Consider the following 14,923-nt stretch of genomic DNA (forward strand, 5'->3'; position numbering starts at 1 on the left):
CGCGTCCTTGGATTTGAAAACGGGGCTACAGTAAAACAAATCCAAGTGGTCAGAGCGGGACTTGCATTGAATCTGGGGCCTCCGGGGTACAAGTCCAGCGCCCTGACCACAAGGCCATACTGCCTCCCTAATCCTGTGCAAAAAAAAATCACCAAATAGCGATAATTATATAGTTACATGTACCCCTTCTGAAGGAAACACTTCAAATGTGTATGAACTGAGTAATGCTGATAATACAAGGAAAAGTTTTTCAATTAGTACAATGCAGGTAGGTGAAATCAAGCCTAGATTGTATGTAAATTATTATTATAATAATATTACACATTTTGTATTAATATTTATTTTATTATGAGTGAGTATAATGATCAAAATTTACCCAACGTGGGAAGTTCTTGAAGGACTGCACCATGTAGAACCTGTGAAAGTATACTGCACCTGTGGCCATGGTATCATAACGCCTGGAATTCATCTTATTAAGGATTGAATAATTATACAAATCCACAATAAGGAATGCAAATACAGTGACCAGTTGTACACAATTTTGTATTCTAAAATACCATCACTGACAGCAATGTTAGAAACTAATCCATTACTACACAGTACCAGTATTTGAAAACAATGGGAGAGGGCCCTTAGGGTTACATCTCATTTGCATGAATCGACTGTATGAAACAAAATTATGTAGAATAATTTATACTACCTTTTAAATGACTAGAACTGGGAATTGCTAGTTGTTATAGTTGAGCCTAGCGAGGTTGATGTCAGATGGAGCAAATGGCCATGCAAGGTAGCTTCTTTGGCAGATCACTTGTTAAAGTGGCCATTGCATTAAGCTTACAGAGCAATTGCAGAATATATACCCAGCCCATTTCGAAGGGCACAAATCTACTCCTCCTGCAGTCCTGCAGTCGATGAGTGATTAAGTCTAAGCTAGTAGAACTTGTGGTCCTTCAGTCCCGCAGTCCAGTACTGTCGATGAACACTTTAGTCTTAGTTAGTACAACTGGTGGTCCTTCAGTCCTACAGTCGTGGTCAGCTAATGGCTTTTAAAAGGAACGAGGTATATAACATGTGTAGAGAACGTGTTACTAAGTTAGTACAACTGGTGGTCCTTCAGTCCTGCAGTCACACAGTCACGACTGGAGGACTGGAGGGAGCAACTACAGAATTCAGGGCCACTTTGGTCCACACACAAAAGAACGACACATAACACAATAGAACGACACAATAAATGCTATTATCATGTAAATAAGTGGCCCTGTATTCTGTAATTTAGCCAAACATTCTACAACTGTAGTAGTATATCCTACGGCTATCTACTTGTATGGATGGATGCTGTAGAAAGAACACCTTTCATTGATTCCAGACTTATATGATTCAGTACATAATTTAAGAACACCCAACAGAAATTATTAACTGAAAGGATACAACCTCATCTTGTTACCACAGCTCATTATGAAGCGAGTTCCCTCTCTTCTGTAGCGAGTTTCCGTCAAATAATCGATGCCATCTAATCTTGATGGTGTCCTCACCAAGCCCTCCTTGCTGAAATACCAGTTAGGCATGATTTCATGAGATCTAGGCGAAAACAAACTTACATTTTGTCACTATAAATATTCCTGTCCCCACCGGTAAGCCGCCATGTTGAAAAGCACAAGATTACATTCGGCCCGGTTACCAAGCAGGTGTGTCATAAAGTCATCCCCATTACCTCTCGATCTTCCTTTCAGCTCTCCACGAAGCAATGGCTGCGGGTGTAAGTTCCTCTCTTTAAGAATCCTTTTAATACAAAGCAATCCTTTTGTTTTAAGACTTATCACTAGCGAGATATAGTGTTACGAACCCTACTGTTTCAATCTGTTTAGGAAGTTTTACTTTATTTTGCAGAGTTTGTACACTTACCCCGACAACTTTCGGGCCTATAAAATCCTTATCGCCGCCGAATACAGCGGGGCGAAAATCACTTTGCCACCCTTCAAGTTTGGAGAAACCAACCAGACTGCTGAATTTTTAAAGAAATTCCCTCTGGGAAAGGTATTCAGAGAGCTGCATTAAATATATTTATTGGGAAAAGCATTTTTTTAAAATTATTTCTTGAACAATTATTTTTGTACAAATTATATGGGGCTTGACCATTTATTTTTTTGCCCAAATTAGGCCGCATAGATATTTGAGTGAGCTGATTTGTCGGCATATTTTGATTTGACTGAAGGTTAAATGAAAAATTTGACCCAAATTGTAGTCAGTTTTGTGATCTGCATAACAGACCCATGATATCCAGGATTAGCTGTCAGTTTGCAGAATACAAATAAATATTAAAGAGGCTCAGTTTCTAAAGATGTGTCAGTGGGGGAGTATCAACAGGGTTGATATGGTAATTTTGCCACCATCAAGATATTTGAGTGGTGACATTTTGAGTGTTGAGGGCTAATGCATGAAACATCAGCACTTGAATCTCTTTACAGTGTCAAATTAACTTATTGTCTCTGTTGATAAACCCAAATATTTACAGTTTGTAGAGTAGGTAAGGATGTTATGATAGGATGGTCAACTTGGAACCTCTGGCCCTGGTTGTTTGAAAGCCGATTAATGCTAATCCACTATTAAAAGTTATGAAGGTTTTCATCTCGCTCGTTTAAAATGGTTTGAAAGGATAATTTCAAGCTAAAGGTTAAGAAACGTCTAAGGCAAAACTGATGGACAAAAATCTTTTGGGAGAATCTTTATTAATTAAACTCGCATCCAAGTTCAAAGTTCATGTTACATTAATTATTCATCAGGTACCAGCCTTTGAGACCCAAGATGGAAAGTGCATTTACGAAAGCAATGCCATTGCTTATTATGGTATTTTTTTAACCTATTATTCTAATGCTGAATTAAACATTGTTTAACAAGAAATAATTCAAGAGATAAATAAAACATGAACTGATAGCCAAAGAGGCATACTGCAATGGATTTTTTATAACATTCATCTACAACAAGATTGGCTGGAATAAGTTTGTCATCAATTTATACTCCTGTTCAGATGATATTCAAATTACTGGGGGAAAAATAAAGACAGTGAACGGACAGCACAATCGTGTACTTACTGTATTTTGAAGTAATATATCAAACACGAGACACATTGTTTCATCACATTCAGACACCTAGAAGAGAGTTAAAAAAAAAACGACCTGTAGCGGAGTATTTTTGACAAACTTCGAGGTTTTTGATATTGTGTTGCAACACTTCGATGAGTGTTTGATATAACTTCTCAAACAAACTGATTTTGAAGGGGGAATTAAGGATGCAAAAGTGAGGAATTTTTCATCAGATATCCAAACACGTCACAGTGCTTGATTTTCTTTGTCTTTCGCTTTTGAATTGTTAAATGAGTTTGAGAAGTAATGATGGTTACTGCATGGTCTGCCTTGAGTAGGAAATTACATATATTGAGACTGTCACAAACTTGCCATTCATGAAATAAACTCTGTCTCTGTAGAAGTTAGACGTTCAACTCTGTTCCTTTTAAGTGTCCTAGTTAACCCATTGCAGCCCGCGTGTTTTCGACAATTTCACAAATTAGCATATTGTTAATCATTAACCTAATGTGCAGTAAAAATGATGGCTGAAATTGGATATTTTTCGGAAGACAAAAACCTTTTTGTGTCTAGACTCCCCTAAGACCTAAAAATATATGCGCAGACGGTGGATTCTGATTGGTCAGTCTTTTCCAAAGACAATTAGAACAATAGAGGACAAAATTATGCCTTCTAGGGGAGGCAGGAACCCTAGCGCGAGCGTACGATAAATCGCGGCCGGTTTTGGGCGCCTTGGCCGTTAATGGGTAAAGAGGTTTGGTTTTAATGAGAGTTACATTGTACTCCAAGTTTCTTACCATTTCCTGTTGTTATTAGTGTCAAATGACCAACTGCGTGGAAAGGCCCCATTGGAAATGGCACAGATCCAGCAGTACGTGAACTTTGCTGACCAAGAGCTTTTGCCTGCGATGGCCACCTGGGTTTTCCCTACCCTGGGTTTGATGCAATACAATAAACAGGTGTGTAACATCATCAAAATGTTAACAGCACAGGAGAGTGTGTAAGAAAAGTTTGAAGAATACACACATTGAAAAATCTTGATGTTTATGTCAAATTCGTGAAAACATTTTTGAGACAGGGATGACATCTATATTGGCTGTTAGACTGTGCAAGTGTTAGTGTTATTAGTTTATTAGATAGAAGAAAGATCCTTGCAGTTAGTAGGCAAATTAAGCAGTTGCGAAAAGAAAGCCTGAAAAAAAATTCAGGCTTGAACGGGATTCGAACCCATGACCTCTCCGATGCCGGTGCAGTGCCCCACCAACTGAGCTATCAAGCCAACTGGGTTGGGCTTCTTTTCATATCTGCTTTATAAGGTTGCGTACTAACTGCAAGGATCTTTCTTCTATTTAATCTTTAATCCACAGTTCAATATATGATGTTTCATATGAATATTATTCATTCATTCAGTGTTATTAGTTTAAAGGGGAAGTATCACAGGGATTATATTGAGCTGCCATCAGCTATTTTATCAGAAAATTGAGGACCTACCAAATGAACAATAAAGCTTTCTACAGCTGCAGCTGAAGAATGGTGATGATTCATACAATGTATGACCTTCTTCTGGAAAGATCTGCTGGCATTTGTTAATAACAATGTTATAACGTTTTAATATGTAGTTTTGAAACTGTTTTGTACACAGGCCACTGACAAAGCCATGGAGGACATCAAGAAGTACTTGACGGTTCTGAACAATGTTCTACTTACAAAGACCTTTCTTGTGGGTGAACGAGTGACACTTGCTGACATCTCAGTTGGCTGCAACCTTCTCATGCTCTACAAACAGGTATGTGGCTGGTAGAGTAATCTCTTGCACGGCGAAACATTTTAGAGAGCAGAACTAACATGCGTCAAGTTTTCCAAATTTACAGAAATTCAATCTTGATTGTTCTTTTAATCTAAAACATGTCTGACACCTACTAGTCATCATTAACTTATGTTGTTCTTTTAGGTGATGGATCCCAGCTTCAGAGCTCCATTTGCTAATGTTAACAGATGGTTCCTCACAATTGTGAATCAGCCACAGTTTAAAAAAGTCCTGGGAGAAGTGAAGCTTTGTGAAACCATGGCCAAATTTGACGGTGAGTTTGATGTTATCAATATAATTTTAAGACCAGTCAGGGAGGCAGTTTTATTAACGAACATTAGTATAATTACTCAGGTGATTATAGAGATTCTGTTTATCTGATTGCGTCATATCCTGCTATAATCACCTCGCGCGAGGTGATTATAGCGGGAGCACTAACTTTCAAAATGGTCGCTTGGCTATTTGTTGACATTTCTGAAAAAGAAGTTAATAGGAGGAAAGAAAATGCAATTCCGAAAGGTACTAAAGATGCAGCTAAGTCCGAGGTGATACTTTTCAAAGGCAAGAGATGAAAATTTTGCCAATTGTAATAAAAAACCCTTGTGAATTGCATGTTGTCGATCTCGATGACTTAAAATGAAGACAACAAATTAAGTTAAATTTGAGCAAGATTTTCTTTATTAACAGAATGATTTCACAAACAAAACAAGTTTAAGACAGAATTTGAAAGCATGGAAGTAAACAAGATGAATAAATGTCTCTGTAAGTTTTACGTTTCAGTGATGAGAAAAGAAAACAGTTTTTATAATCTGAAAACTAGTTTGTTGTCGGTTTGAGTGGGTCTCGACCACCATCTAAAGTCACGGCCTCACAACAAAATATTTTCATCTACGACAACCGTGTACTTGTTTAGTGAAGCCAACAAATGGCTTAATTCCTACCTGAAGCAGCTTATCTCTGAGGGCAATTTATAAACGTCTGTTAACGGGCGAAGCCATCATGTCAACAAGAAATTGTGCAATAAAATGCTATCACTAACACTTGTGATCCCGGCTCGAGTTTTACACCAAACAGCCTGGTTCACCTCCATCTATTTTGGTAAACGGATCAGAGAAACCCAAAATTCGTTCACAGAAGTCAGTGCTTCGTCTCAATGAAGCGGCAGTTAAAGAATACTGACATTCTACTCGAGGCCGTGTGCAGTTTATCATTGCGCATGTGATTTTGATTGAGCATGTGATCGGCAGATTGCGCGTCTCTGTTCATTGAGGCATGACGATTTGAAGTAAACAAACAAAATCGACATTTTTTGGGATGGTACATGTACTTGTTTTTCTCTGATAATCACCTGAGTAATTATACTAAAACAATTATTCGCCTCAGGCTTAGTAAATATTGGTAAATATTTACTTCGCCTTTGGCGAATAATTGTTAAATATAGACTGCCCAAAAAACTGTGTAGAAATTATGAGGTTATGGTTATGTAAGAATTGGATGACAAGGCTGTGGTTTTGTACGAGCTACATGTAAGAAGTGTAAATATGCGTATTTGGAAGAATGGCATTAAATTAACTTGGGTATGTAACCAAATGCTAAGTGCAGTTCAGAAGTGAAGCGATTCAGTGTTTCAATATCTATATCAAGACATAAAGTCAATTGAAGGGCAGCGATAGAGTTCAAAACTAATAAAATTAGTATAACAAGCTGCATTACTGTGGGTGGAAAGCTCTTGTGCTGACTTTCACAACTTCAATTGACTTTATTTAAATTCACATGTCCCAAGGGCTATTCTGGGGGTCTCCCTCACTGTCCCATTACTTTCTCGTGATGCCGATCAAGAAGGCATTTCTCTTCCATTGTCTTCAATTGTCAAGTATGCAAGAAAGGAAGTGACCACCCAGAGCAAAAGGTGTTGACAATTGAAATTAAAATTCTCTCACTAAGTACCATAAGGAATGTTTGGAAGACAGTGGGGAGAATTTAAATGTCAATACTTTAACTGAAAGGGTCCGGGCAGCAAGTAGAATTTGTGCATTCTTTTTTCAGGGAAGAAATATGCAGAGCTTCATACAAAGGAGGACAAAAAGGAAAAGAAGGGAAAGGAGAAGGCAGCCAAAGAGGAGAAACCAAAACAAGAAAAACCCAAACAGGAAAAAGCCAAAAAAGCGGAGCCTGCAGAAGAGGATGACGTTCCAAAGGTGGTAAAGGAAAAAGACCCTTATGCTGGTCTACCAAAGAGGTACCCTAGAAACTACATTGTACTGTAAAATGATTAGGCTATGTTAAGAACCACTCTTTTATTCTTTGCGCCCCCATCCCCTTTGTCCCTGTTTGAAGGTCTGATTTTGTTACACCCCACCTCCCTACCCTCTCCCTAGCACCCTTCCTACGTTAGAAAATGTAAAAGGAATGCTTCAAAACTTTGGTTTTTAGCGCTGGAAATTTGAATGTTATTGGTCTTCAATGTGCAGAAGTGTTATTGTGCTGATGAAAAGGACATTCTCTCGTGTATCATCGCACAATTTTTGATTAGTTTGCTAAATTGGCAATCGGCACTAAACAACCCCATGTGCAGACATCACAAGATCTGCTTTTCCCACAAAGTTGTAAACCACACAAAAAATATCTCTGTTTTAGCAGGCACTACTAACTTTCTCTGACCATCCCGAGATGCACATCTTACGTATGCACAGTAGTTACAGGAGGCACTGGCCTTAAGGTATACCAGGGATGCTTACCATTTACGCAAACCACCCGGATAGAAATTTTTGGCACAAATACGAACGGATTTAGCTTGTCTTAACAGAAGATGGATAACATGCAAAATGTATGAACATCAGCTGTAAACCCCAAAAGGAGTAATAAAAATGCATCACTTTGACCAGAAGCCTGTAATTTTAGAAGTACTCCAAATGGAGTGATGCGTACCATTTTATTTTTCAACTGGAATTTCTGGGTTTTCCATGTAAATGGTAAGCACCCAAGACCTCTTTTTGTTAGTCACTTGCCCCAGACCTTTGGCTAAACCCCTTTTATATCAGGTTCTCCAATGTAAGCAGGCTTATGCCCCATTCAGACCAAAGCTTAAACACGTTTAAAAGCTGTTTAGTTAAGCACAGTTTAAAATTGTTTCCTTCATAAAAACTTCTTTTGGATTTTTGTCGACTAGAGATTGAGCCCAAATGAAACCATAAGTTAAAGTTTACGTGAATCCCATGTCAAAGCCAATGGTTCAGCTTTCTGTTACCAATTTTAATTTTGGTAAACCTGGTTTAAGGAGGCTCAAGGCTGTTTTTTTTTTTACTTAGGGTGGAAGTTGTGAAATTACAATCTCGCATACAAGATAAACTTCGATCTCCTTCATAATACATCATCATTTCAACATATGTTCAAAGTTAATTTTCTCATTGGTTTCCAAGCAACAGCTATTACCATAGCAATGGAAGCGCATAGCCTCTCATTTTAAATATTGTCGATTATCTCGAAATCTAGTCAGTTGCTATGGTAATAGCTGTTGCTTGGAAACCAATGAGAAAGTTAACTTTGAACATATGTTGAAATGATGATGTATTATGAAGGAGATCGAAGTTTATCTTGTATGCGAGATTGTAATTTCAAAACTTCGACCCTAAGTCCCAAAAAAACTGCCTCGAGCCTCCTTAATTAAACATGTTTTGTTGTTGTGAATGGGGCTTTAGATTGAATATTGGATTTTGTGTTACGCTCTTGTGCTATCACAAAGTTATAAACTATAAGTGAACTGAACTGTTGATGTCTTGCGTGTACACTGTATGTAATTTATACAAAGCTTTGAGTTTCAAATGTTTTCAAGGAATCAACAGGTAAGCCTGCTCATTGGTGAAGTGCTGAGTAGTTACTTGAAGTGAATAACTTAACATTTCACAAATCTAGCAGGCTTTCCTATAAACCAGGAGTCTTCAAGTTTGATGTCTAACCTTCTCAGCTGACCTGATTCTTATCATATTCTCCTAATTTAGTCTCAAGTCTTAGTCTTGGGGTTTTTTTTCCAGTTTGAGTGAAGTTTGTTCACTCCCAGAGGATTTCAGGCTCAATAGTATCTTCATTTGGTTTACTTGTGAACATTTTTAAGAAGGGATTGAGGTTTTCAAAAACCTTAGAAAAGTAAAACGATTTGAAGGAAATATCCAAGTTAAATCATAATGGTAATGTGGAACTATGTTTCTGACACTAGAGCCAGTTTGTATGTTTGCCAATATAGATAAGAGTGAATTCAGAGAAATTTGGATATCAAGGCTACGATAATAATTTAATCATCATTTAAACACCTTTTGCACTGCATGGGTCCTTCAATGTAAGCGGGCTTACTCTTAATTTTGGATTTTGTGCAAAAGTCTTATGTTCTCTCAAAGCTATGAACTGTAAGTTAACTTGCTATAAATATGTATTACTTGTGCACTATGAGTGGCCATAAACCTGGAAGCAACAGGAAAGCCAGCTCATTTGTGAACTGCTGACTAATTTTTTAAATGAATAAGTCAACACTTCACAAATCGAGCAGGCCTCCACATATAGCCACTGGAGTCTTCCAGTTTGATGTTTAACATTGTGCAGCTCACCTGATTTTTATCACATTCTCCCAATTTAGGCTCAACAGTATTTTGGTTCACTTGAACATTTTTATAAAGAGATGGAGATTTTCAAGAAAACTGGAGAAAAGTAAAAAATTTGAAAGGAAAATGGGACTATGTTTCTGATGCTAAAACCAGTCTGAATGCATGTCAAATTAGACTGAATTTTGAGAAATTTGGAGGCCAAGGCCAAAATACGATAATTAATCATCACTTAAACCCCTTCTGCATTGGCCCCTTCATTGTAAGCAGGCTAACTCTTAATTTTTGATTTTGTGCAAAAGTCTTCTGTCATCACAAGGCTATGAACTATTTAACGGTTTATGTATTACATGTGCACTGTATGTGGCTATAAAGACTTTTGCAAGGAAGCAACGAGTAAGCCTGCTCTGTGGTAAAGTGCTGACTAGTAAGTTAAATGAACTACTCAGCGCTTTACTAATCGAGCAGAATTGACTTCCAGCCTTCTTGATTTAGTCAGGAGTCTTCTAGTTTGATGTCTAACCTCCCGCTCATCACATTCTCCCAATTAAGTCTTAGGTCATAATCTTAGCCAGATTGCCATTTTTTTATATATATATATATTTTTTTTATTTTATTTTTTTATTCTCAGAGGATTTCAGGCTCAACAGTATCACTTTTAAATGTTTTTAATATACATAGTAAAGGAAAAATAATGATTTGGTTGCATGTTGCAATGGTAATGCGTTTCTGTGAGTAAATGTCACCATCAGTAAGCAGCACATGTAAACAGTACAGGGTGGTGTTTTTATGTCTGTCTCTTTGCATCATTGTTTGACTATGTTAGGCCTACGTTATAGCAGTATATAGCTACATTTTGTCCACACCTTGTCACACATCTAAGAACAGAGCTTAGATGCAAGGGATCCCTTCACCTTTTTGAAACTAACAACAAGCTGGAGGTAGCCTTTTCTAGTGAGCTTGGATTTGAAGCTACAGTTCTCCCAAGGTACCAAAGAAAGCAATAAACATTTAGATATATGTGTTAACAGCTGTCATGTGCATCTGGTTTATGAAGGTGCTATTTTGGTTAAGTTCTTAAGTTTATATTAAAATTTTCCAGGCATACCTATGGAAAATAATCATTTGTGACCCCCCCCCCCCCCCCCCCAAAAAAAAAAAAAAAGAATTTGAACACTGGCCATTTCTAGACTTGTGGCCTCACAGCACAGGTAATAGTTGGAGTTTGATTTTAAGGGATTATTCATCTTAATATTATGATAAGTTAATTAGTTATTATTAGTTAATTTGCATCTTGTAATAATCATGACACATGTAGCTCCTTTTGTTTTGTATCTAAATATTTGTTAGCAATTGATTTTATAATTTAGTGAAGGTTACAAGATTATTAGCTTCTAGTTATTAATTCAAGGGCTCCAGGCAAGATCGTCCGCCAGGATTTTTGGCAATTATTTGGTGTGCTCAAAAGTAACTGAGATTTGGCATGTGGACATCATTTCAGTAAATAAACATTGCTGTGTTTTTTCGCTGGTTTCTGCTTCGTTTTCAAGAAATGATGTATGTTAAAATCCCTTGTAAAATAAAGTCTTCATTTTTTTTTCTCACTAGATTTAATTCAAAGTATTGTTACATTCAAATTTGCTGATGCATTTTTAACATAAGTGTGACTTTATTCCACCATAAAAAAACCAAGAGTCTCTGTAGGTCCGAGTCATGCATTGATTTTGCTCTTTTATCATCTGCAACATGGATGCAACTTGTTATAGTTTTAGTGTTTAAAATGTAACATGTTTTGGGCCCTTATGAAGTTTGACAAATCAGGCATTTGCTTGACTAATGTGTTTTGGGACCTGAAAGGGGAAGTGCCACGAGGATTCTAGGTTAAACAAAATGAAAATTGGTAACAAAACGCTGAACCATTCGTTTTGACATAGGATTCAAGAAAACGTTTACTTTTGCTTTCATTTGTGCTAAATCTGTAGTTGAAAAAAATCCAAAAAGCAGCTTTTAGGAAGGAAGCAATTTTACCCAAACCTGGACAATTATTTTAAGCTTTCTGTTGATACAATTAAACTCTTTCTTGTTTTTTTCTGTGGTAAAATGAAGTTTAGGTGAAATTGAATGCCAGCACAGTACTGGTCAGTGTTATTCCACATGGATTGTGCCAAAACAACGTTAACAGCTTAGTACCGTATTGACAGCATGCATAATGTCGTTTACTGCACAACATTAGTCTACGCATGGTAACTGTCCGGAGCATGCATTGGGGCAATTCATAGCCAATTCAAATTCACTGGGAAAGAAGGGTTGCAAGGAATGTTTGGGCGTTTTTTGCTTAAAATATTGTCGCTATCTAATTTGTTTATTAAGGTAATTTTCTGACTCACTTGCCAAAAAGTCACCTTACTCTTTTTGTTCCTTTTTTGTGTTAGCTCTTTTGACATGGATGAATTTAAGCGTACGTACTCGAACAAGGACACAGCGACGGTGGCCATTCCATACTTTTGGGAGCATTTTAACAAGGAGGACTATTCAGTTTGGCTGGCTGAGTATCAATATAACGATGAGCTGAGAATGGTCTTTATGGCCTGTAACTTGGTTGGGGGCATGTTTCAGCGCATAGAGAAACTCCGCAAGACTGCTTTTGCTAGTGTGGGTATATTTGGAGAAGACAAAAACGTCTCCATCTCTGGTATCTGGATATTCCGTGGCCAGGAACTTGCCTTTGATGTAAGTGTTCATGCTTAAAGGGAATCTCCACTCTGACAACAAACTTTGATGTTACATTATTTTGATGGAAACGTCTAAATTCTAAATTTTAGATTGGTGACACTGCATGCAATTTATAATCACAAGTTACATACCTCGTGTTAAAACAGAGCCTCGATGATTATTTACGTCTTAGAGTAGTGGACTGAATAAATGTGTGGAAAACTATTTAGTACTTGTATGAGAGGCTCTGTATTGAGACATGTAATTTTGTTTTGAATGTGATATCATACCCTACAACAAAATACAAGTGCACACAATAGAATGATGGAAAGCTTGAAAAGGTCATGGAAAGTCGTGGAATTTTAAAAGCCCAAAAGAGTGTGAACCCTGCGCAGTTTTAATTGTCGTCTGTTTTCTACACATTCCTCTCACGTTTGGCCCATGGCTTAAGAGAATTTATTATTTTGAGGAACTGAGTCCTATTTCACCCCAGAGCTTGGTCATACTGTTAATAATTTAATCCCCGGCAAAAATTATTACAGACGTTTGACAAAAATAATTCCCGCTATTTCGGACTCTCGCTATTAAGGACACTTGACTAACTCGCGGTCCCGAGGGTGTCCGCAATGAAGGGGCTTTAATGTATTTGATCACTCGATTGAAAGCAGTTTATTGACGAACACAACAAGAGCGAAAGAAAATGCCTCGTAACGCAGGAAGCGACTGCAGGAAACTCTCGCTTATCTGTATACAACTTGACCAGTAGGACATGAGCGTCCACCAAAACATACTATAGAGTTTAAATTGTAGCCCTTACGGTGCCTTTTGTCGTTATTCTTTGCAGCTTAACGAAAATTGGGCCATCGACTCACCCTCGTACAAGTTCACCAAGTTGGATGTAGATAATGCGGACCATAAGAAGATGATTGAGGAGTACCTGTTGCATGAAGGAGACTTTGGTGGAAAGTCATTCAACCAGGGAAAGATCTTCAAATAGATATTGCTAACTCGTGCTAAATAATTATTAAGAACAAAAATTTATTAAACTTGCCTGTGAGGAAGAAGTACTGGCTGGATTTTATTTTCATGTCTCTTTTGTTCAATCAGCTCCCTTGGTGTTTCATTCTTCCCGTGCCCCCAAGCGAGAGAGATTCTAGGGACAAGGCTGCTTTTCGTCTAGCCTGATTCTCAGACGGTCCAGGTCGTTCGCGGCGATTGTCACGCACTCTCTTCCTAAAAGAGTGCGTGACACTCGCCGCGAACGACCTGGACCGTCTGAGAATCATGCTACTTTTCGTCCGGCTCCTCCATTTCAAATCTCCACAACTGAGGAGCAAGTAAGCAAAGGTATAAGCCCATTACTTCAGATATATGCCCTTCACGGTACAAGGGGTGTGATTTTGAGAAAGCGGTACAGGACTCTATCATACTTTTAAAATAACAATTTAAGTGAAAAGATACAGTTGACTCCCGATAACTCGAACCAAAATCGATTTCCCCTCGATTTCCGTTACACATTTACTGTAAATTTACCCTCAGTAACTCGATCCACGAACGTCCCGCTAACTCGAAGCAATTTTCGTTTCCCTTCACTGTTCAGGTCATTTTTACTCGGGTTGTAAGGCGGGCCGTGAGGAGTGTTAACAATATGCGAGCCAGACGTGCGAGGCATGAACAACCCCAACATAAACTGCTAACCGGGGAGCTATTTAAGCTAGGCTAACTGGAGTGCTCTTTAGGCTAACCGGAGTGTTTTTTAGGGTAACTTGAGTGCCTCAAGGTTAGTTTTGTTTACCCGAAAATTTGGCAACTAAATCAGTCTATGACCTCGCGGGCCAAGATAGATAAAGATGTCTCACGTTTACTATAGAAAAACAATCAATGTAGAAACGGTTTCTGTCTTCAAATGAAAGGTAAATAACAAATTCTTTCCCCTGAATTTCATTTAAAACAAGATGCCTGCTATACTGGCATTACGCGTGATGCTGGGGCTGATTCATTTATTCCAACTGTATGCTTCGCCGATTGATAAAACTATCCTTGCTAATGGAATAGTTTGAGTCACGACGATCGCGTTACGTTGTTTTCCGTGTGTTACGCGACTCAGACTATCAGCGGAAATTTGTCAAATTCCATTACGATAACGTAAGCTTCTCAATGACCTCTTTTCTGTCTCGCGTCGTGGCCTAAGACTGTCAAACAAAGCACGATTCCTTCACTAAGAACTCACCAATTTCCACCGTTTTACGTGTCGGGTGCTTCTTAGAAGTTATTCTTTCGATTTACCGCTTCAAAATGGTGAAATTTCCCTTTGAAAACGGCACACTTGAGTCCAGAATATGTTAAAACAATATGGCGCGACTTAATCCGTCTTTAATAAATATATCAAATGATGCATTGACGTCACACAGGTAGGGGTGAGTGGGTCCCCTCCCTCGCGATATAAGCGACAAGAATGGATTTTGATTGGCCTGCTGTTGTTGAAGACAATCAGAAAAATACATCCCGAGTAGGAGAGGGGAGAGTTTAATGAATAAATTAATGTACCGATTTGTGACTGCGAGGAAGAAAAAAAAGAAATCGACCCGTTTTTAGACACGGTATGCCCCTTCAGGGCATCCCGCGTAAATATAAACAGCGAAACATTGAAAACCGTACAAGGATACAAACGTACGCGTGATGCGTAACGTTACTCTACATCCCGGATGGGGGGGGGGGGGGGGGGAGGGGCA

General features: G+C 38.2%; 2 protein-coding genes across 2 annotated transcripts in view; one reads left to right on the forward strand and one right to left on the reverse strand.

Annotated features, from left to right (window-relative positions):
• LOC146482402 (uncharacterized) overlaps positions 1-1,670 on the reverse strand; it is a 9,938-nt gene extending 8,268 nt beyond the window's left edge. Inside the window, exons 1-2 of the mRNA XM_085107282.1 lie at positions 1,429-1,670; positions 377-458 (exon numbers count right to left, since the gene is read on the reverse strand). Of these exons, the coding sequence (XP_084963408.1) occupies positions 377-458; positions 1,429-1,565 (219 nt within the window). The 5' untranslated portion in view covers positions 1,566-1,670. The remainder of the gene's footprint in view (positions 1-376; positions 459-1,428) is intronic.
• Positions 1,671-1,678: 8 nt separating this feature from the next.
• On the forward strand, positions 1,679-13,255 carry LOC146482403 (elongation factor 1-gamma-like). Its single transcript, XM_085107286.1, has 9 exons — positions 1,679-1,756; positions 1,888-2,034; positions 2,781-2,844; positions 3,897-4,039; positions 4,723-4,866; positions 5,032-5,161; positions 6,934-7,126; positions 11,912-12,209; positions 13,036-13,255. The coding sequence occupies exons 1-9, from the start codon at positions 1,745-1,747 to the stop codon at positions 13,186-13,188; spliced, it is 1,284 nt and encodes a 427-aa protein (XP_084963412.1). The 5' UTR covers positions 1,679-1,744; the 3' UTR covers positions 13,189-13,255.
• The last annotated feature ends 1,668 nt before the right edge of the window (positions 13,256-14,923 follow it).

This window comes from Pavona decussata, unplaced genomic scaffold (assembly GCF_977016875.1).
Source record: "Pavona decussata unplaced genomic scaffold, jaPavDecu1.1 SCAFFOLD_46, whole genome shotgun sequence".
NCBI classification, from domain to species: Eukaryota; Metazoa; Cnidaria; class Anthozoa; order Scleractinia; family Agariciidae; genus Pavona; species Pavona decussata.

Excerpts from the sequence above, each read along its gene's own strand:
- LOC146482403 (XM_085107286.1), top strand. Across the intron at positions 2,035-2,780 it reads AGAAATTCCCTCTGGGAAAG|GTACCAGCCTTTGAGACCCA; the intron begins GTATTCAGAGAG and ends ATTATTCATCAG. Across the intron at positions 4,867-5,031 it reads TTCTCATGCTCTACAAACAG|GTGATGGATCCCAGCTTCAG; the intron begins GTATGTGGCTGG and ends TTGTTCTTTTAG.